This window comes from Ipomoea nil, unplaced genomic scaffold (assembly GCF_001879475.1).
Source record: "Ipomoea nil cultivar Tokyo-kokei standard unplaced genomic scaffold, Asagao_1.1 scaffold2926, whole genome shotgun sequence".
NCBI lineage: Eukaryota > Viridiplantae > Streptophyta > Magnoliopsida > Solanales > Convolvulaceae > Ipomoea > Ipomoea nil.
The window spans coordinates 5,190,078-5,213,661 of NW_017619354.1; the positions used below are offsets into that span (position 1 = coordinate 5,190,078).

Below are 23,584 nucleotides of genomic sequence, written 5' to 3' on the forward strand. Positions count from 1 at the left end.
CTCAACTTGGCTCCCTTAACATCCTTAGTTTAGGTCACTAGGTTTAAAAATTAAAAAATAAAAAATAAGCAAAAGATGTAATATAACCAATGTTATATTTGTGTCATAATGGAGTGTTTGGTAAATAATTGTTAGCTGGTTGTGTTAGTAAGTTTGACTAGTTGATAGCATTAGTTGATTACACAAAGATGTTTGGTAAATTAGTTGTTAATTAATTGATAGTTGATCACATGCAAAATGCCTTAAAAAAAAAAAAAAAAAAAAAAAACTGCTTTGAGAACTTTTTTTTATTTTAACGTTTTGGAGCAATATGATGCTACAAAAAAATTAAGTAATTAAACACTTATATTGGTTGTTTAACAAAATCAAATAGTTACTAATGCTTGGCTCAAGATATGTGATTTTAGGGAATGCCATTTAATATCCACACTATATTTTTAGCTATTGTTTCGAGGGAATGTGAGATACCATTTCATTTCTTAGCCATTCCCTTGACTTTTAACTCGTTGGTTTTTTTTTTCTTTTTCTTTTTGGGCAACACGATTCGCATATCGTTTAACAAAAAAGAATCGCAGTCTATTAACACTAGTTGCAACGTCTTTCACATCATTAATCATGAGATCAAACACATACTCCCCAAACTCACGTATGCAATGCTTGGAACATCTCTTGCGCATCCATCTCTAGATCCACCACACTAAGGTTCAAACCCGTTGGTTTTTATACCCACTCAAAATATAATATTTCTCAAGCTCAAGCTATTAGGGTTTTTTTTTTTTTTTTTTTTTTAATCATGTACTTATATATTCTATTAGTGCCTTATTTATTTATTTAATTTACTTGTATGTTGTACTATTGCTTTAATTATTTATTTTGATTTTGAAGTTTCTAAAATGCATATGAAAATAGGTTAAGGAGTGTAATTAAGTAAAATAACCATTATAATATAATCGATAATTCTTCAACTAAACATGTCTATATTACATATATTATTTATAAGAGAAAATTTCAATTTTGGTCCATTGACTATTGGAGTTGTGTTAATTGCAACACTTGACTTTCAAAAATGTTAATTTAGTACTTTGACTATGCAATTTCTATCAATTTTGGTCACGCCGGCCAAATTGCCGGCCAAATCTCACCGAATAAATTTAATAGGTCAAATAATGAGGATAATTTAGTCATTTTACTCCTTTTCTCTTTCTTCTCAGGTTCTCCATTACCGGCGACGATGAGTAAATTAAAGATGAGCTTTGGAGAAAGAAAATATGAGTAAATTAAATTGGTTTAGTAACTACAGATCCTGTCATTGCTCGTCTAGCAGAAATCTTGACGAAAATGAAGAGAACTCTCGCTTTTTCCTTCTTCTTCCTTTTATTGATTTTCACCTCCGAATCGCAGCGATCTCCGCCGGCAGTATGCATACTAGGCAGTGGGATCAGCTACTCCTCCGTCGCGCATTTCCTTCGCTCCTATTCCAATCCATCCCAACCCGAAAATCGGCTCCATAAGAATCTTTGAGCGCCATGTTGTCGGCGGCGGCCGCATGGCCACGGTCACCATCGCCGAGATACCTTCGAGACCGGCGGCTCAATTCATCACCCGAAGAACTACCACGCTAGCAACTTCACTAACTTCCTGAATCTCAACGTCAAAACCTCATCATCCGAATCCGATTCCTCGTTTGGCATCTGGGACGGTAATAAATTCATCTTCAAAATCCTGTCTTCAAACTCCAAGCTTCCGATTTGAGAAAATGCTTAAGTGGTGGGGGCTCTATAATTTGACTAGACGGACTCAATATGCTTTAATTTTCTAATGACAGTGCTGTGGGTATGAAAAGATGAGTAAATGAAGAGAAGCTCATTGGAGAATTGAAGAAATCGTCGCCTAGAGAGTAGCTCATCGGAGAAGAAAGGATTGGTGAGTAAAATGACTAAAATACCCTTATTATTTAACCTCTTAAATTTTTTCCGGTGAGATTTGGCCGGCAATTTGACCGGCGTGACCAAAATTGATAGAAATTGCATAGTCAAGGTACTAAATTAATATTTTTGAAAGTCAAGTGTTGCAATTAACACAACCCCAATAGTCAGTGGACCAAAATTGAAATTTTCTCTTATTTATAATCAAATAAAGGAATTTAATTTTTCGAAAATATAATAATCTCAGCAATATAATCGAACATCTATGATTCTATGAAGTAATCTAATTAATATCCCATGCACCAAACGCCCCCTAAGAGTCTAAGACCATCTAATTTTCCCTACAAACTTCTCTCATGAGATGGTATCATCTTTTAGGAAAAATTGTCAAATTGTTCCCCTAAGTCAATCGAATAATGCAATTGGGCCACCTAAAAAAAAACTTCATTCAAATCCCTAAAATTGATAAAATTATTTAATTAAGTCCAAATTGACTTATTTAGCAAGTTAACTCATCGTAAATTTGACACATATTTTTTTTTAAAAAAAAACTTGTTATTTATTTAAGAAATTTAAAAATTTAATTAAAAAAAAAAAGAGGAATACAGCTACCCGCGTACCGGTGACTGTCACCGCAACGAACATCTACAACTGTATAAGAAAGACAGCCATGGCCGTCAAAACAAAATTCAGAATTTTTTATTTTTAAATGGTTATGGCTATCTCAATATGACCGTCTTTCTTAGACAAGCGTTGACTGTATTTTTTTTTTTTTTTGAATTTCTTAAATAAATAACAAGTAAAAAAGATAAAAATAAATAAAAAAGACACGTGTCAAACTTACGATGAGTTAACATACCAAATAAGTTAATTCAAACTTAATTGAACAATTTAACTAATTTAGAGGATTTGAATGAAGGTTTTGTTTACTTATATGGCTCAATTGCATTATCTATTGATTTAGGAGGACAATTGGACCCTTCTAAAATGAATTTAAAAAAGAATACCCGCTCCGACATTATTAATGGGACAAGAATTCAAAGTTCAAACGCGGTATCTTTTCTCTACAAGTGCTCATGCTGACATGCTAAAGTTGTGAAAGCTAATGATGATGGGGAGCGAGCCCGCATTGGTTGGACGGAAGCCGGCGAGACGCCTCGGCGGGATGTCCGATGCGCTCTCTATTGCCGCCGATATTGGCTTCTCCGTTTCGCCTTCTCCTTCCCAGGTAATTTCCCCCCGAATTGGCCTATTTATTGAAGTTACACTTCTTTTTGGAAGTGATATGTAAATGCATTTTCGCATTTCCCCAAATTTTGCAAATTTACCCAGTAATGTGTAAATGCATCCCCGATTGGTTTCACCGTAAGACCTATTAGGATATTTATCAGCTTAGTTATATTCAGGAACTACAAGTCAGATTTAATTACAGTGGCGTTTATCTAGTGAGGGTGGTGATTTCATTTTTTAACCCTTTTTCGCTAATGCACATTAATGCAGCTTATTATATACTAACTATTTCCCCTGTTGTTATGGCTTTCAGTGTGAATGGTGATTCTGATTTTTTTTTTTTTTTGTCGTTTTGTGGTTTAGGAGGAGGTCAAGAGTTTATTGGGTGGCACTGATGGAAAGGAGGATAGCTTGATAAGGGTTTTAAAGGAACTTACTGCTGTGCAAAGGAAAACTGCAGATTTGCAAGTGGAGCTTCAAGGCCGAAAGGTAATTCTTATACTTATCTGCTTGCATATTACCTGCTAGTTCTGGTTTTATGGAAGAAGGGAAACTGGGGAGGAAAATTCAGCCCCTATGGTGATTGTATCCTTGATTATATATGCTCATTGGTTCTTTGCTGGTGAACACAGATGTGTTGAGTACCCTATCACGAACTTCGTGTTATTCTGTTCTTGCTCATTTACTGTTCATGGGCTTATAAGATGCCATCATAGATTTGTTTCTCAGTTTCTCATGAGGAAATTTATGTAGTTGTGTTTAACAATTTCAGGAGGACAAGAATGTTGCTCATTTAACACATGCTAGTGAAATGGCAAACAAAATTGAGACCTTGACCAGGATCACTACTATATTGAAAGATGTTATTCAGAACAAGGTAACTTACTCAAATCACACATTGTTTATTCCTTCCCCTTCGTTTTGTTTTTGTTTTTTGTTTTTTATTTTGTTAAACTTTAAATAAATAATTTAAATTCAAGTTTCCCAGATTGGTAGTTAGATATTTTCTATCTACACTGGTGAAGTGAATACGACTGACATTGTGATCACTTCCTCAATTATTGTTTTTTAAAAAGCTTTCCAGTTTCTGGAAGGGGTTAAGTATCAACTGCAACATAGGTAACATACCATTATTATTGAACTTATTATTGCTTTCCAGTCTCTCCCTAATTTGCTTTATTTTTTATTTTATCTTTTGCAAAAGCTTCTTCTCTAAACATATTCAATGGTTCTTACAGGACCGCATAGTTGCCCGGCTTCAACAACCATATTCATTGGATTGCATTCCAGTGGAAGCAGAATATCAGGTTTGTTATCTAGCAAAGCTGAATAAAAACTCTTTTATATCGTGTAAATGTTTGTACTGTGGTACATTCACATATTTATGAAATGTCTGGGTACTGTTTGCCAATGTATAATTTTAACTTCTCCCTAAGTGGTCCAGGTTCTTTGAGGACGAATTTCCCAACTGCATCAATCATAGGAGTAATATGTGCTATAGAAAGCATACAAAATGATTCTCGGATCTTTTTCACTTCTTTGGATCAATGTTGTAAAAGGCGCTAAACGCTAGTCGGGAGCCTAATAATAATAAGAAAAACACAGCAGTGTACACATTGCGCACACACACACAAAAAAAACACTTGGCCGAGTTGGCCGCCTAAGGGTAAAATCCCCTTGGTCTGGGGGCACCTAGGCGGCCGCCTAGGTCGATTTTTACAACAGTGCTTTGGATGTCTTGTTTTTGAGCATCATACTCAGTAAATCTACATGGAGTAATAACATCCCAAAAAGTTCATTTTCTTAGAATCACAGTAACTTTATAGTTCATGCTTAATTACCAGAAACTGGGTAATACAGGGGCAATATGCAGTAATGGCTGATTGCTAGTCCAGTAAACTGCAGCAGTTCATTTTCTTAGAATCACAGTAACTTTGTTGCCTAACATGCCAGTGATTATGTCCAGAATCAATTTTCTGAGCTTCTTATGAGGGCTGCTAGTGACTATGGCGCATTGACAGCCTCTGCAGCAGACCTCCAATGGAGTCAGAACTTTAAAGAACCACCATCAGTATGGGGGGTATGTAAATTGTTGCACTTTTTACACTGACTGGGTCCATTTGGTAAAGCGGATTTGTTGACTTAATCATCCCAACACATGCAGGAAATGCTTCGTCCAATTCCTGTCGCTTTATCTTCATGTACCAGATTCTTTGAAGCCACGTCAGCAATGCGGGATTCATTTGCCACACTCCAATCTCTCAAATCTGGCCATCCTTCCTCAGGAGCAGCCCCAAGCAATGATCCTTCTCAAAGAACACCCTTGGATTCTGATTGCGTGACTCCAGTGCAGAGAACTGAATCGAGTTTTGATGATTCGAGTGTCAAAAGCCTAAGAAGGCAAGAAATTGAACAGCAAGATCCAGAGGACATGAATAGTATATCATGGCCTCTAGTTTAAAAAGTTGGTGTATAGCTTTGAAAGGCCAAGAAAAGTGGAAAGATAATTTATTCACACTGCTGTGTCTATTACCTGCAAATTCTGTTCCTATATCTGTAATTTGATTCTCCAGCAGAGAAGTTTGTAAACTACAACCTTAATCAAAGGAAACCTTGAATTTGTAATGCAAGATATGTCTGCTTTATTGCTGTACAATCTTACATCCTTATAAACCGAGCTGTTCAGACTCATTCTAGTAGGAAATCAAAAACACAAAAGTAAATTACTCAAATATATATACCCTTTAAATCTACTTGAAACTGGTTTCTCTAGAGCAAGAAGTCAAGAGCTTGATTAATAACTCTCTTCCTTTTATCATTGCGGTGAAAAGGACCATCACTTCCTCAGACGAGTCGAGGGGGGAAGAATGGAATTAGCCAGCTCCTCGTTCACCTCAACCGGAAGTGGTGGCATCCGAGCTACGAAGTTCTGCTGCTCATTAAGGCTGTAGATTTGTTCAAGCCACATCAACACATAATCTCAGTGAATACAAGACATTAATAATCGAGATTTTGATGTTTTGATCCTATGGAGCATGTTAATGTTGCAGATTTCATTTCAAACGAAAACTTTTAAAACAATAACCAGTAGCCAATTAATGAAGAAAGGTCCATACTTGCTTAATATTCTGAAGAGATTATCGCGAGCTTGACACAAGAGAACAATGTTGTCCTGTATCTGCAAGAAACACATTTAAAAACTCAAAATCTTATAAACTTGCATTTAATGTTATTGGAATACGCAGAAGAGCCTCTATCGATATATTCCCAATAGTTTGATGTTTAGAATGTAAATTTTTGTCTAAACACTATTCTGCCTGGCCAGATATATACACATTTTGATGATGATATAACATTAGTGACAATTCAAGAAAATCTTTAAAAGCGACACTTACCTGATTTGAGGAGAGATTTGCAGAAATCTGATCAAAGACCTGAGAGTTAAGTTGAAGAAGTTGTACCGTGGCTACAAAGCAAAACAACCTTTTCTTTCAGTGGAAAGTATCTTGGCATACAACATGCAAACTCAAGGATAAGTTGTCCCTAAATTGCGTTTTCAGCTGCTAAAATCACTAGTGTGATCTCAATATTGGATTTTCACTGTTTATAGGTATATTCTTAGATGGTGAGTATAATCAAACCGTTTAATGAGGCTGAATTGCCATTGCTATTGGTAGCTGTTCCTTGGGCGTAAGGAGAAAAACCAGGCTGGACCATTAAGTTGGAACTTGTTGTTGATGCGGGATCGATCAATTTGTCCTGAGAAAGTAAGGATTAACGGTCCTTAGGCCCTCTAGTTGTATACAGAAAGAGTACATTCATGCAAGGCAGACAAAACACAAGTTCTTAAACGTTAATTCATAGCCTCACAACAGTATCTCAAGAAACAAAACTAAGCAAAAACTGAGTGAACACTACTATAGCAACTGGCAGATGGCAGTTATTTCACAATTCTTAGAAAAGTTTGCATTATTAGAAATGCTAAATCTGGATTCAGAAAACTTAAAGCTCTCCCGATAACATTTGCTTTGCTGCCATCTTTGGAGCTAAACTAATGTTGATAAGTCACTATTTTATTTTCTTAAGTTACAAATTTAAACTCTGGTATCCAACTTAATAAAGCACGATAATCGTACTAATGAATAGCCTGCAAATAACTCTTGGAACCAGTCTATTTAGTATTCTCGATGGATCTAGAGATTCCAATACTTCTATGATACAAACATGGCACAATAATGAGAGCACTAACCTTTTTATCTTTCATCTTCCTCAATGGATTCAGATCCTCTTTCCTTTTCCTCGCGTTTTCCTTTTTCTACATAGAGCAAATAACTCAATCAGCCTTACACCTAATTTAGCAACTTTTATGCTTCTTGTGAGGCCTTGTTTGACTATCACGGTAATTGAAAAGCATATAATTATCCCGGATAGCAGGAGAAGCTTGTAAGGGTGAAACTTACCGCCATCCATCTGCAGCGCAACGCCACATCCCGGACCGTCTTATTATTCAGCTGCACAGCAATTTTTGCGTAGCGAACTATGTTTGAATCATATGCAAATCTGCAATTATTGCACATAACTATGAACCATATTTGCAAATAGTTTTTTTTAAACACAGTAAAGAAACTAGGAGAGTTACATGCCATACAAAATATCAGCTTCATTGTCACTTATTGCAAGTTTATTTAAACATCAAAGATCCAAATTATTTTATTGAAGTAACAATCCCACAATAATAACACGAGTAATGACTCACTAGCAATGTGATCCAAGATTTAATAATCCAAGAATCAAGAAAGCATGTCAAAGAACAACCTGGAAATCGAAGTAAACCAGAGAAATAATGCTCAACTTACAATCACCCAGAAAATGAAACAAGCAAACCTTCACATCTTATATGAAGTCCATATCATGAAGAAGAAGTATGAGTGGGTAGAGAAACAGCCCCCCTAAACCACAATAAATATAAATTTAATAACCAGAGAGCTAATGCAGCAGGCAACATAAACAACACAGTTTAGTCTTTCCTTTACCAAATCCCAAATTTTTTATTTATTCACAAACACTCTACCAACTTTACTTTCAAATCATTAAATTAAAGAAAGATAAGGAAAAGAAACAAAAAGAAGAGGAAATTGTAGCACAGTAGAATAGATTGAAAGGTGGAGTTTTGGAAATTGAGTTACTTGACAAGACATTCCTCCAACATAGCCTGTTCTTCAGCACTCCACTCCATGTTAATCTTCTGGTTATTCTGGAATCTCATGGGCGGAGCAACAAAAACGCCCGAACCCGAACCCGCACCCACACCCACAGAATTCTCTACACCGCCCGTCGAGTTCTTACCCTTCCCCCCATTGTTTATAGCAGCCATAACTCCACACACCCAAATAAAAAACACAACTTTTTCATACACCCCTTCCTTTCTATGTACCCAAAATTACTGTACACATGTATGTATGCGGCAAGAATGAGGTAAGGGCACCAAAAAAGCACGATTTCAAGAAATCATAAACACAAGAAAGGAAGGAGGTGGGGAGAAAAATATGAAACAAGGTAGGGAAATAATTAAGTTGCTGGGTATGGAGAGTGGGTGTTGAGATTAATTGAAAGATTCGGAGAAAGATGCATGGAATCAATGGAGTTGGGTGTTATCTTCTTCGGAGCAGGGAGGAAGGGAGAGGGGGTGCAAGGCAATTGCAAAGCTACAGAGTCAAAGAAAAAGGAGGGAGGAAAAGGAGGGAATCTAAGGGAGCACGTAGAGTTTATGAAAAAAGGAACTTTGTATAGTATACGCGTGCGAACTCGTAGTATATATATATGTATAGTGTACTTCTTGCATGTACATTCAACTATGAAGTATGAACGTAGGCTTAGCTTGTGTGTGTGTGCTTGCAACAACGTCGTACCAATACACAGACATGAAACGCGATTTCAACGCCGCACAAATGACTTTTGACTGGACTTTCAATCGGTTATGGGACAAAACTTTCTCTATCCTTAATCCTGTGACAAAAGTGGAATCGTCTAGGGCACAGGAGTCTCACACCCAATCTAATAGGATTGTAAAAAGATAAATCAGATTCAATTGATTAATGATTTTTGTTCATTACACTAAAAGAAACTATCATTTAAAAAATTACTTTCACAAAATATATTTTTAACAGAAAATGCAAACGCTTTTTAGAACTCTACCCTCGGGCTTGTTGAAGTTCCAGGTTGAATCCTCAACCCCAGCCTGATAGAGCATGAGAACGTTATTTGGAACTCCACCCCCTGGCTTGTTAGAGTTCCAGGTTGAATCCTCAACCCCGGCCCAATGTAACAGAGCATAAGAGGAGGCTCTGACTTTGAAAGGTTACTCCCACACTAAAGCTGGTGAGACTTTATCACTTGTTTATTTCTGTGATCAATTAAGTTCCTCATATGAACAAGTAGTTCTATTGTGCGTACGAGTGGATAGCTCTCAGACTTGAGTAACATGCGATACATTCACAATTTACTCTTCTAATAAATCCTAGGAGTGGGATTCTCAGGATTCAGGTTATGGTCCTAAGGATTGAAAATGAAAAATTAAAATTAATATAAAAATTTATAGTGTTGCAATATTGTGAGTGCATTGTATGCTTTTCTCGATGTAACATTGACAAAATACGATGTACAATTTTACAAAACATATAACATTTTATTTATGCAATATAAAATTTCTTCAAAATTGATGAACAAAAGTAAAAATATTATTACAGTCGGACATGGAGCCAGTCGTTGTGCACAGTATATTTTTATATGTTGATGGATAAGAGCACAATTTAGATTTAGGGATGTGAAAATTATATAATTATTGTTAGCCACTACATTATTAATGCATCCACACAAATTATAAATATGTTTCGTATATATAAAGAATGAGTCTTAAATGGAATCTTATACGAAATCTTTTTATGGTTTGTTTTTGGTCTCTACAACTTTATATTTTTTACCTAACCGAATATAAAGTTTCCATTTATTCAATGTTGTCATTTTAGCATTTATGAATAAACAAAAAAAAAAAATTAGTATTTTGAGTACAAAATGGTGGTAGGGTCGTTTACTACTTTAATCCCAATGTAAATTTATTTATTTTTTTGGAAAGGAAATTTTTAAATTTTTTTTATAACCAAGTTTAGCTTATATCAATAAATCTATTCAATATAAGGGAAGATGAGAAAGTTAGGAAATGGTTTAGTGTACTGGTGTAATATTTTTATTTTTATTTTTTGTAAAATACGAGATGTTTCAGGTCTTTTCCCATCTGTCTTACGGTCCGAATCCACCCAACTAATCATGTTCGCTCCGGGAGACACAAGAGCTTGCCCAAGGGAATTGTCACTTGTGTGAATCAAATACGGACCCTTTGGGACAAATGACTAAAAACACAACAATGTGACACAATTGAAGGCTATATTTACAAAAGTGAATAACTAGTGATACACATGACTAGTCAGAAATCATAAACAACTCAAGGGCAAAAGAGTAATTTGTTCGTCCATTTGAGAAAACTCTGGAAATCGTTGCAACGAATAAGCCACGAATTCTTCTGAAAAAAGATTGAAAAATCAACAAAAACAAACTCTACAAAAATTATATTTTGTTCATATCTAGCTCATACCCTATAGAAAATTAAGATTTAATGTAGAAGTTGAGCATGTCAATTATATTGTTGGAATGAAAAATGACAAATTACATCCTCACGAAATGCAAAATGAGATTGATTGTCCGGTAGAGAAGATTGGGAATGGGCATGAAAAAATGGAGGGGTAAAATAGGGAAAGTGTGGAAGGAAGATGATTGGGAGAGAGGGTTTGGTTTTGTCAGTTGCGAGAAAGGGAAAGGGAGAAGAGGGATTTTGGAGTGCTTTAAGGCGAAGGGAAGTGGGAGCTGACGCACTGACAGCTTCACAAACACACACACCCTTTTGGAAAGCTTTTAAAGCTCTCTAGGGTTACTTTTGGTTTTTTCCCCTCCTTTATTTTTTGTTTTTCTTAATTTGTTTATCTTCTTTCCTCTCTATTGCTCTCCCCCCAAGATTCTTTAATTATATATTATATATACTTAATAATAAGCACAAATAATCTATATATATTTTTTCCCACTTGCAAAGGAATTGTGAAAGTTTGCCTCCCCATTCCATTCTTGCTTTCCTTTTTCCCTAGTGGGTGGATCAATTTTAACAAATTACAAAGTTTCAAAACTTAATAGCTCAGTCTAAAATGTTTAAAATACTTTCACGTTCTGGATATACGAAATATTATTTTGGAAATGAGAAAAAAGTTTACTTCTATTGATTATTGTGTTATTGACATATTTAATTATATTTTTCAGTTTTTTATTTTTATTTGTTTGTCGTAAATTCGTAATTAGTTGCATGTTTAAATTCCTATTATTCAAACTTTAAGAAAGAGGGCTAACATTTAATTTTGTCATTCAAGATTATCCCAATATGTAATTTATCTCTCCTAGTCTTATAAATTCTTTTAATTGAAAGATGGAATTACTTATTAACAGTGGAATGACAACAAACTAAATGGATAACTAATTGTAGCAAGAAAATAAAAGTTAATTATGTAATGAGGCAAATTTAAAACAATAAGATTAAATATGATAATACTGCAATAATCAATAACTAAAAGTAATAGGTTGGTATTAATACGCTACTCAAAGTAATATTTTTTTTTAAAAAAAAAAAAAGAAAGAAAGAAAGAAAGAAGAAATTTGTGCCCCAAAAGGTGTGGCCAAGTAATTAAGTGGAGCATGCTTATTATACTTAAAAGTCACGAGTGTATGTACGAGTTCGATTATTGTTAATACTCTCACAATCGAGTCCGTCACACAAAGTCTTCATAATGCGGTTTACTATTTTTGTATGATCAACCTGCAAATTATTACATATATAAGAGTGAAGTTTACCCAATGCACACCTTTAAATAGTGATTGTAATCATCAACAAAAAAAAAAAAAATGCTCATTAGAAATTTTAGTATGAAATTGTTCGATTTGAAAAAGGTGTGTAGTGAGTTTGGTCAAATTCGTAGTGACTATAAATAAAAATGATACTTTAACCAAAAAAAAATTATTACAAAAAATAAAAGATTGAATATCCAATACATCGTAGAAATTTTGCTTTACTATCCAATATAAATCCATAAATAAAGAAAAAATAGAAAAAAAAAAGTGGATAAAAGCATAACAGTACTCTACAATAAAGCTTTTCATATACTTCAGGTCTTCAGTCTTCAGGAGCATAAGGGCATATTAATGATAAATATCAATTTGTACCCTTTTAATTTTAATTTTAATTATTTAAATAAAAAAAAAAAAAAAAAAAAAAAAAACGAATAGACACATAGATGCTTTACTTGCAGTTGAATTAGGGTTGTCTGCAGTTAGAAGGAAAAGAGATATTTTCCTATTTAAGCAGTGGAATCTCTCTTAGACCCCGTTTGGTAGTCAAAATGGAAGAAAGTTTTTTGTTAATTAAAAAGTGGAACAAATATTATTATATGTTTGGTGTGTGCTTTAATTGTGAAAGATTAGGCTAACTAAAGATGTAATTTTTTTGAGATGTGAAAAAAGTTATTCCAATCTAATGGGGGGCTAGATTCTTTTTTTTTTTTCCTCAAATAACTTATAATGAGTAAGTTTTGTCCACTTATTTCTAGTTTCTCGTTTCTTATTGTTATGGGGAATTAAAAGTATTTTCATTAGAAAGTTATGATAATGTTTGAAATAAATTTTTTAAAGAATTTAATTGTTATATTTTAAAATAATACGTTTTAGTGAATTATTATTATTATTTTTAAATGATGGTGGAAAAACATTGAATGGCCTTGATGGTTTTATTGGATTAGAATCATCATGAACTAGGTTGGTAAGAGTAAAATTGATAATGAATACAAATATTAAATAAATTGGATGTTGGATCATATGTGATCTTTTGGTTCGTAATGAATAATATTGAAAATTGGTCTCGATTCTAGGCCTAACAAGCTATATTACAACATATAAATAAATTAGTCTAAAAAGAAAAGAATACAATAGACTAGATAAGTCAAGTCTTCGTTGAGTGATGATGATGTCTGAAGAATATTCTAGACCAATTATTTATAGTATTTTTTGAGACTAAAATATTGAAAAAAGAGTGAACCAATGCCCAGCAATTCCATACCACACATGTCCATCCAACTAACTGCCTTTCGACACCCTCCCCTTCGCACGCCCTTGGGCCTAAAAGTCGGTTGGCTCCTATCGTCCATAGCTACCTAAAAAGGCTCCTCACCGCCCGATCTTCTCAAGGACAACAATAGTCGGTAACTGTCAGTAGTGATTAGCGATGAGCCCTGGCTGCTTGTTGTGCATGGCAATAAGGTGGTCGGCGGCCAACCATTTGACGGGCTCGGGGCACCATGTTGTCTTGCCACCCTTCCATCCCCATTTTTCACATTTGTTCCTTATGATCTCAAATTTATGTCCATTCTCACTTTTGGCCTCTTCATAGTCTTTGCACTTTAGGATACTATACTTTATATCTTACTGCACTTTGACCTCCAAACTTTCCTCTTTCTGTACTCTTTACCCCATCTCTTCCATCTTTGCACTCTCACCCCTTAACTTTGATCCTTATCTCAATTCGCACCCATAACTCTCTTCCATTCTTACATAGATTCTTCAAACCTTACCCACGAGTTCCAATAATCCTTTGGACCTTATTAATTCTTGAGCCTTCACTTTTCAGGTTTCAATTGATCTTGAACATAGAGTCCATTCCCTATTAGACCTTTTAATGTGAAAAAATTTAACGGACTATATATATTGTGATAAGAGATTTCACTCTTAAAATGACAATTATACCCCATAGTCAACAAATTGTTGATTAAATAAGTATTACCAAACTAGCACTGCATTGTTTTGGTATCATTTATAGTCAAAAGTTCAGTTTCGATGATAAGTTGGAAAGATTTGAGAACCTAAATTATTCATATTCTTTTTTCTGTTTGCCCCTTTATATTTCCTTATCAATTTTGCCAACAAATTATTATCAATTTACTATATATATAAGGAATATAAATGCCAACTAGCTTGTAGCTCAATGACACCTTTGTAGTGTTTTAATAAGTTGAGAAAATATATATGAACGGATATTACATTTTAATACAGTTAATAGTACTCAAAAAAAATATACGGAATAAAAATTGATATATTGCTTATTATTATTGTTATTGATGGGACATCTTATGTCATTTATTTCACTTTGTTAATTTCCTTGAATGAAGAATATATATTGGAATCGTGTAATTATCTACTTCTCGAATTTCACATTTATTCCAATAGATTTTAAATATAACCTTACTTCATAAAATATTTCACTGAATTTTACCATCCTGTGAAGATATTTTGAATATTTTAAATTTAAAAGTTTTTTTTTTGAAAATATTTTAAATTTAAAGGTTAAAACTAAAAACCGTAATTGGAATTTATCAGAGTATACAAATGGAATAAAAAGTGAAAATAATTCATCATTTTACCATACAGGAATTGCAATTGGAGTACATTACCCTTTAAAACAGGAGGCCTAATGACGTTACTTGTGGAGGGATCAACCAATTTACGAATTGTCAATAAATATAAAGAGTTATATTATACGGAGTAACATTTTTTTTTTCAAACATAAAACACAGTGCACGAAATTCTCGTATATAACAAATTTAAAGGTTTTATGATTCTCACAATTATTACATTCTCCACCACCCGTATGACTTCAACTACAAGGGCAAACCGGATCCTGCACGAGCCTAAGCCTCGAATAATTTTAGAGAACAGATCCCATTAAAAAGAATGGGTGGTCCTAATTTATGCACAAGTTTATTTCACACTAGAAGAGAATGCATACTTGCAAATATTTACTATAGCCCACATGGTTCTGAAAAAAATGAATTCTTTGCAATTAATTGGCAATTCAACAAAGGTAAATATAATCTCACCAATGAATGAGAACATTGTTATGACACTGATTAAGGAAAATGCAGAATGCCAAGAGCGATAATATGAAGACCCTTTTGTTTTTTCCTACTTCCCCCTCCCCCTTTCTCCCCGATCCGCAAAAATGTTTGCTGATGATGTTAATATTCCTTTTTCCTGGAAATAAACGGCAGCGGTTCATTAAAATTGGTTTTACACAGTCCACCATGTATCCGACAGGACAAGGAAATTTGTGATCATCTAACCTGCAAAACATATTCATGTGCTAGTCTGAGTAAGCAAAGCATGCTTCTTGCATATTGACCTGTAGACAGAATCAATAATGATATTTAGCATTTCAAATTTTATATTAGAACTTTAGAAGGTTCATAAGTAACATAAAAGCATCAGACTTAAATTTAGTAATTATCAACATAAAGATAGGTCATTTGTAATATATTCAACCAACTTATACATCTTGCCCAAACCCCTAGAGATTCATTCTCATTAGCCATATTTTCAAGCAGTACTGTAGCTCAAACACTAGATTATACCACATTTTAGATTTTGTAATTTGAGCCCACTGTCAAATCACTCAAATAATAATTAACATAAGCACTTAATTACAAAGTACAATCACAAGCTTTATGAAAGGTAAATTATATTGCTTCCTTGAAAATTATTACCAATGAAAACCCTAAACCAGATGAAACAATAGAGAGAGGGAAGGGGGACGCAGTAAAAGCACAAAAAGCATATAGAAGTATAGAACCAAATGCAAATATTAAAAATGGTTTGCTATCCACTTGTTTTAGATTTTAGTTTTATTTACTTTTTAGAATGTTATTAGTTGGTCTAGAACTTCATGCGATATAGGTTTTGTTTTCTTGAACCAAAAAAAAAAAAAAAAAAAAAAAAAAAAAAGAGAAGGAAACAACTGACACAAGAACAGAGTCATGGAGAAACAAGTCTATATTGCCAAAATCAAGAATAGTTTGCTTATAGTGGAGGACATATCCAACCCTAAAGAGAGCAAATTCTACATTTGACAGTCCAAGAATTTGGGCACAAGTTTCATTAACTTGGATAGACAGAATGCACATACAACACACTATCGATCTATATTGAGGACAATTACTGAGCTAAAAGTACATCAGTCACGGAAGGAAAAGAGAAATTCAGGGATTACCCTGGAAGAGAAGTGGTTGGCTTTGAGTACTAAAAGAGGGATGAATCCTCATGCATCTAGCAGTTTTCACTTAGATCTCCAATATAAACTCAACTTCAAAAGTGTCACAAGGATTATGAATGTGACTTGCCTTTGCCATCCAAGATGGCAAACCCTCAGTCTCCATTTTGAGCTACTGGGCTTCTGCTTTTGATCAGCTGCTTCAAGGACCATAGGAACATTAGGGCAGAGAACATATGGAATAAGATGAAAACTTTACTTCCCAAAGGAAATGGCACACCATTATATTTAAATACGCTTTAAACTGTCAAGATTATTTACATAATTAAACCTCAAATAACCATGAAAATTTGGCATATCAACAACAGTTTCCAATTCCATAATATTCAAACATCATGATCTCTATCAAGTGAAATGTGTGCAATAAGAAAAAAAGATGCAAAAGAATCTCATTCAAAGCAGGAAATAATTAAAGCCTCAAACAAGGTTATAGCAAGAACAACCTTGAAAAAATACTTCTTCCGCAGTTTGATGGCCGTACGCACACATCTCTTCACCCGAATCTTTATCGCATTGTCGTTAAATATCTGAAATATTTCAACATTGATAATTAAGAAACTGCTAGGAAGAAACCATTACTAGTCCTGAGATAACTGATAAATTCAGTATCCAAAAGTGTTAAGCATGCTTTCCCCCTCCTCTTGGTACTTTTATCTTTACCAAGGAGCACAGACCACTAGATCAGTTGAGAAAAAAATGCCCACCCACATTATGCTATCAATGTACCTTGAGATGCTTTTAAAGGTATTCAAGTATGATGTAATTATATTATGGGATGAATAAGAAAATGAATAGAGAAACATCTTAGCAGGAGACAGATATACACAATAATAACAAAGGCAAAGTGCATTAAGTTCAGTGTTAAAACATGTTAATTGAGCCATAAGAAAACATATGGCACAAGCCAATACGTCTTCCCACCATTTATTTAGCATACACATAACACACTCTCTAAATCATTAGAAACAATAAGAATGCAAATCAAGAACAAAATAATTTTATTTTCACCCTCAATGTTTAGTTGTGATTCTGTCCCCAATGTTAGTGTTCGTTTAGTCATAAATGTTTCCTTTTCATTTCTAGCAAGTCTCCAATCACTATCAATTTTCCATAAGGTTGTTGGGCCTTTCAAATGGCCAACAATATCCTAGTGGAAGATTACTTTCTATCAATTGCTCCCCTAGGGTAATCCTTTACTCACTGAAAATGTAAGTGGAAGACCACTTAAAATCTTGTTTGAAGCATTGATAATGAAATTGACACTGAGAAAAATTTAGGGAAGAAGTCACGACAATGCTAAAAATTGAGGATGGAAAAAAAATTACTCAATGAATAAATATTCCAGCTACTCCAAGAATAAATAAAAGGATATTCATTTTGCACTAAAGCAAATCAAGTCAATATGAAAACAAATCTTTAATCACAAGATCATATGGATATACATAGATCTAGACAAGGAAACAGCATGCAGATTTGACGAACTATAAGTTGCACCAATTTGAAAAGTTATTGCATTTCATTCACCTATGCATGACTACAGTATTGTATTAACATATAGCAAAATAACTCAATGGTCATGCAGAGCAAAAACCAAAAAATAAGTGTTACACAAGAAATGCATGTTAACCCCTGACCCGAAATGATTCAGTCTGCCAAATTATTACTCAGAAATGGACAATGTGGAACATAATAAGCTTCAATTTTACAATAAAAAGAACTTAAGTTGAACCTGCCTTTATCATATCATCAAATGAACGGGTTTCTTTAATAATCTTTTGGCGGTTCATAACTAGTATAGCTGCCACACAAAAAACTGGAAGCTCATCATCACCACTCCACATCGATGACACAGCAGCACTATTCTGTATGTGTTCAGTTTTTGACCAGAAATTTCTAGTCAAACCACAAAATGGATGAGCCAAAGGTGACTTAATTTCAGTGTTCTCAGAGATGGCATGTTCCACATTTCCATGTTTTGAGGGTGATTCATTTGAATCTTTACTTTTATTATCAACACTTCCTTTTCCTAATTCAACATCTAGTTCCTTTGGAATCTGGATGACCAACAATTCTGGACAGTTCTTTAGATTGCAAGGCATAGATTTTTTAAAATCAGCAGCCCACATCATCTGCAAGGTGAAAATAATAAACCACCACATCAGCTTAACAGTTAGTAGACACTATTGTGATTATGATTTGAATCTTATGCATCTGCACTTTCTGTCAGTGCAAACATGTTTTTCATATTGAAAATAAAATTTTAAAAATAATAGTAATAATTGGACATGAAATTTGGAGTGCCGGAATGTGCTTATGGACTACCCAGGGATTGTTAGTGTCTGACGCTGACACAGACCTTAAAATTTGGTGTCTGAGCTTTGTAGATCATAGTACATGCTTAAATGTAGTTCCCCAAGTGGGTATTCATGAAACTACTGACCAATACTCATAAATAATAATAATAACAACGACAGCAACACATACCTCCCACAAACAAAGAGCCTCATCAAACGATAACTCCCGACGAAAGAGTACCAGCAGCATCCGGAAGGCAAAATGAAGGCTCTCGGCACCTATATTTGACAGGTGAGAAAACATTTCTCGGTCGGTAAATTCCAAGATATGCCATAGTGTTTGCAACTGCTTCATGACACCAGTTGGGCCTTCCATCTGGAAATTATCATGCTAAAAGAGAGAGGGAAAAAGAAGAAGAAGAAGAAGAAGAAGAAGAAGAAGAGGAAAGAAAGGATTTACAACCTTAAAACCGGTGAAAGAAAAGCAAACAAAATTGGAACAGATTTTCTTTTTAGGATATACCGTTCTTCGTATAAGCATTTCAAAGCACCAAAAAGCATCAGCATTATCCTCAAAAAGAACAACAAAAGGAGAAAGCAAATCACTCATTCCTGCAGGAAAGTTAATGTAAGAGTCAGAATTGAATATCAAAGACCATGCCTCTGAACATTCACAATTATGATAGAGTGGAGAAAATTCAATGAGAAGAAAAAGATACAACCTTGGCAATATCCTGTTGCAGGATCAACCCATGCATAGACAGCAAGTATGTCTGACATCCTAGCCAAATTTTTTGTATCCCCATAAAATTCAAGATGACTGTCCGTTCTAACTACATCAACAACTAAACACCAGAAAATTGAAACGCTCTTCAAACACAATGATCTTTAAGTTATAAAAGAAAATCGACGAATCATGTCAGGGAAAAAATCAGAGAAAAGAATTAGTTACTAATACCTATTCGATGAAGCGTCCAGAGCCATTCAGACACTCTTTCTTCATTAAAAGCACCTCCTTCAGATGTAGTCACATTCGTATCTGCTGTATCAGGTGCATCAGAAATTCTAATCCTGTCATAGATATCCATTTTATGCTCCACTTTTTTAGATTGTGAAATGGAATCAGTCACATCAGGACAAACTATTTCAATTTCAGATTTCAGTGAAGGCAAGGAATCATAAGATTGGGTAACATTTGATTCAATGACTAGATCAGCATTATTTTGTATGCTAAAGCTGTGCATACGTTCATCTCCATATCGCAATTTACGCCGTATATATCTACTGTCATGTGACCTGTATAGTTTCTTATTTTTGCTATTCTTCTCAAACAAATCTGTCACGGGCAAAGGAGGGAAGTCAAAATCATTTCCAGTTACATATTCTGATCCATGTGCTTCTGAATCAACTATGGGGGAACTACAACTATATGGACCAGGAGTAGGCAAAGAACTGAAAGAGTCACATGCTGCACCATCTGTGCTTCTCCTCACACTTACAAGGTCACCAGGATCACTAAAGATTTCCCCTGCATTTGATGCATTTGTAAAATTGTTGTCCTGATCAGTGTAACTGCCTAATTTGTTAGTATCAACACTGAAAGCTTGAGCATTTTCAACTTCTGTTTCCCTTCTTCTATCCCCTCTAGAACTTGTTCTCATATCCATAACTTTGGACCCTACAACATAAGCAAGGGTACCAGTCCCAATGCTGGAATGCATTCTTTGGCACAGCTTTTCAAGGTCTCTATAGCGTTCCCTGCATACACATTTTATAGATTTGTTATATCCAATTGTCAATCAGGTTGTTGAATAGCATTTCTTCATTCCTCCACAACAAATTAACTTATGTATTATAGATATTTACTATATTAATCATGTTAAATAATACTAAATGATTAGTTACATACAAAAGGAAAAGGAATCCCTATAATCTGTACTGTTAAAAAAATCCAGAGCTGTGAGAGAGATGAATAGAAGCAGGAAATAAAACGAAACAGAATAAGAAAAGCAAGGAAGATAAGGAAACTGAAAAAGAAAGAGGCAGAAGTCAGGGTTGAATTTTGTTTGTGGACAACACAAGTTAATTTAATTTTGCTTTAATTTACTTTGGAACTTTAACTTGTAAAAAAATACTAATAATTTTTTTTAAAAAAAGGCAAAAATCTATCTTTTTAGCAATGTATCTCATTAGCAGTAAATTTTAAGCTTGGACAAGAGAGCCCTGCTCTAGAAGAATTTTAGTGCCTCTGTAACAATTTGAAATTGAGCTTTGCCCACACTTCCATGTAAGAAATCAGTTCCTATTTACTAAACCATATTATAAAAATGTTAACAAAGATGATAACATTGATGATCAAGACCAAAATGGTGGTGAAAACAACATATTTTAGTGACCAGAATGGCCAATACCTCCGAGCAGTCCTCAGTTGCATTCGATACTCTGTTGTGCTGCTTAGGGCGTAACAGCCCAAAAGAAATTCCCAAACTTCCGGTCTTATAGATGGATCGACACCCTATCATGCAAGAAACAAAACATTTAGCTCTATAAGGACAATCTAAATGGCATGCTGGTTTTTACAACGAATAGTACCAGTATTATTGTATATTAGGTAAAACCTAAAATACCAAAACCAAGAGCATTAGTTGATAAGACTGTTCAAACTTCTTACTTCGAGATACCATATGTATAAATTTCCAGAAACAATCTAAAATAAGATAATGATGTAATAACCAGAATATGACAAAGATGAAAAGACTTACCCCAAAAATGATCAATTTCAGAACTTTCTGAAAATCATGTATCTTTCCATCACTATCAAAAGTTGCTTGCCACCTGTCTGGCTTGAGCATTTTCTTTATCTAAACAATCAAAAACAACAAAGAAGGCTTCCCACATTATTGAGAGAATGGAACCGATGATGAATGTAAAGGCATTGCATGCAAGTACAAGATATAATACAAAAAGGCCAGTCAGAAATTTTTTTTGATATCTTTTCTTTTGTTAAAATTACCGCATGTTCCAATGCTAAAACTGATAATTTAAATGGCCACTAAAGTAAATTGGAAGTAAATGTTTTTAAGCCATAGGGAAATGACAACCTTTATAGGTGACTGATGAAGACATGGCTCTCCAATGTCTCGGACAATTGAGCTCACTCTTTGAAAATTCACAGTGCCACCTTTTCCACATTTCCATTGCTTCCCACCCCTGTCGAAAGACATCACCTATGTCTCTCCCTTTTACTTACTGCCACTTCTCAACTTCTGGAATCCTGAAAACCAAACAATCAAAAGACCTGAAACATTCATACATTCATATATTGGCATATTGCAAACAAGAGTGAGGAGAAAGGGAACACGAGCAGGATATGTGTTTGATTGTGTGTGAATTTACAGGATTTCAATATAAATAGTTGCACATCCTTGTAAATAATCAAGATTCTTCTAACAATTTAATTTGCTAAAAACAATCAACTCGGGATAATAATTGTAGTTTCTATCCAAATAATACCAGAAAATGCCAACTTCATACCCATATCTATCAGTTAATGCATAATTGTCTGGCTCCAAACACACACAAAACAAGACATATCTAATATCTAATATTTATAACAGACAAGAAAAACTATTTTCCGACAGAAATGATTAGTTCATATTAGTACAAAATAATAAAACGAAACAGATTTTCATCATAATGAAAATTATAAACATCAATTGTCCTTGCAATTCCATCAGTGATCGGGTTGTATCGAAAATTCATTTCATTGAAGTAAAATGATTGGGATAGAAAATTCGACTTTCAGATGTACACAATGCACGTATATATACACATCGTATGAAGAGAGAGAAAGCAAGAGAGAGAGAGAGAGCACCTGAGAATATAGTGAGACGGAAGAGAGCTCCGAATAACAGAGATCGGAAAAGAGCTGTGTCGCCATTAACAGGTAGAAGACCGTTTCTCGGTCTAACTTCGTTTTTCGCCTGAAATTTATTTTTTTCCCGTATTACTCCGTAATTTTTTTTATTTTAATTTGGTAATTTTGATTATTCACGGAATCACGGCAAACGCTAGACCCGAAAATAGCTGCGGATGCCCAAAAACAACAATGTTGGGCTCAGTAAAATACGCCTCCGCTCCAACACTACTACTAATAACTAGTCTTTTTATGCGTATTGTGCAAATAAGATAATCAATATTTATTTTTAAATAAATACTTATCAATCTAAGATTATATAAAAGATGTATGTATATACATAATTGAATGTTGAATTTGTTTATTTAAATCGATAATTCAAAATATATGAATGTAATATAATATATGAGAGATAATAATTTAATTAGACGGACATTTTTTAGTTCCCAAACCTAACTCTATTGGTTCTTATAAGTATATATATAGTAGATAGACAATAATAATGATAATAATAATAATAAGGGAAAATGACACTTTTTTCCCCTGAGTTATATACCTATAGCATTTTTTCCCCCTAAATTATTGAAGTGGCTGTTTTTCCCCCTGAAATGTTAAATGGACATATTTACCCTTAAACTAAATATTTAATTTATTTTTTCTCCAACAAATTATGACCATAATTTGGTTCAAACTAAACAAACACTATAGCAACCAAACCGAAATATTTCAATTACAATTTAGAATCGAAATTCGATATTTAGAGTTTATTAAAATCATGAACCGAAACGGACGGTTCATGTTTCAAACTGAAAAAATAAAATACATTTATTGTTGAATATAGACTATTTTAAAATAAAAAATAAAATTTTAAAATAAAGACGGTTCAAAATCGCAAATCAGATCCAAAACCGTCGGTTCATGGTTCAAGATTCAACTTTTTTGATACATAATTTAATAAATTGACATTTAAATATTG

The 23,584-nt window shown here is 34.0% G+C and overlaps 3 protein-coding genes across 6 annotated transcripts; 1 reads left to right on the forward strand and 2 right to left on the reverse strand.

Moving 5' to 3' along the window:
- The first annotated feature begins 2,993 nt into the window (after window positions 1-2,993).
- Window positions 2,994-5,785, forward strand: LOC109161851 (AUGMIN subunit 2-like). Its single transcript, XM_019310388.1, has 6 exons — window positions 2,994-3,153; window positions 3,519-3,644; window positions 3,928-4,032; window positions 4,394-4,462; window positions 5,122-5,235; window positions 5,320-5,785. Exons 1-6 carry the CDS (start codon window positions 3,031-3,033, stop codon window positions 5,614-5,616), a joined length of 834 nt encoding a protein of 277 aa, XP_019165933.1. The 5' UTR covers window positions 2,994-3,030; the 3' UTR covers window positions 5,617-5,785.
- LOC109161852 lies at window positions 5,774-11,105 on the reverse strand. The gene is made up of 8 exons (XM_019310389.1): window positions 11,098-11,105; window positions 8,342-8,577; window positions 7,616-7,715; window positions 7,405-7,470; window positions 6,797-6,914; window positions 6,551-6,621; window positions 6,272-6,333; window positions 5,774-6,100 (listed from the first exon to the last, which is right to left on the reverse strand). Exons 2-8 carry the CDS (start codon window positions 8,527-8,529, stop codon window positions 5,992-5,994), a joined length of 714 nt encoding a protein of 237 aa, XP_019165934.1. The 5' UTR covers window positions 8,530-8,577; window positions 11,098-11,105; the 3' UTR covers window positions 5,774-5,991.
- Window positions 11,106-14,869: 3,764 nt separating this feature from the next.
- On the reverse strand, window positions 14,870-22,703 carry LOC109161847 (small G protein signaling modulator 1-like). Of its 4 annotated transcripts, XR_002050967.1 has the most exons (13): window positions 22,567-22,703; window positions 21,794-21,966; window positions 21,455-21,553; window positions 21,104-21,207; window positions 19,651-20,450; window positions 19,415-19,537; window positions 19,216-19,304; window positions 18,883-19,083; window positions 18,132-18,527; window positions 16,842-16,925; window positions 16,339-16,535; window positions 15,416-15,474; window positions 14,870-15,326 (listed from the first exon to the last, which is right to left on the reverse strand). XR_002050967.1 is itself a non-coding variant. In XM_019310382.1 (12 exons), the coding sequence occupies exons 2-11, from the start codon at window positions 21,914-21,916 to the stop codon at window positions 16,494-16,496; spliced, it is 2,061 nt and encodes a 686-aa protein (XP_019165927.1). In that variant the 5' UTR covers window positions 21,917-21,966; window positions 22,567-22,703; the 3' UTR covers window positions 14,870-15,474; window positions 16,469-16,493. The 4 variants fall into 4 exon arrangements, 1 of the variants encoding a protein (XP_019165927.1); XM_019310382.1 differs by having other exon boundaries at window positions 14,870-15,474; window positions 16,469-16,535; XR_002050968.1 differs by having other exon boundaries at window positions 15,110-15,474; window positions 21,851-21,966.
- Window positions 22,704-23,584: the final 881 nt, after the last annotated feature.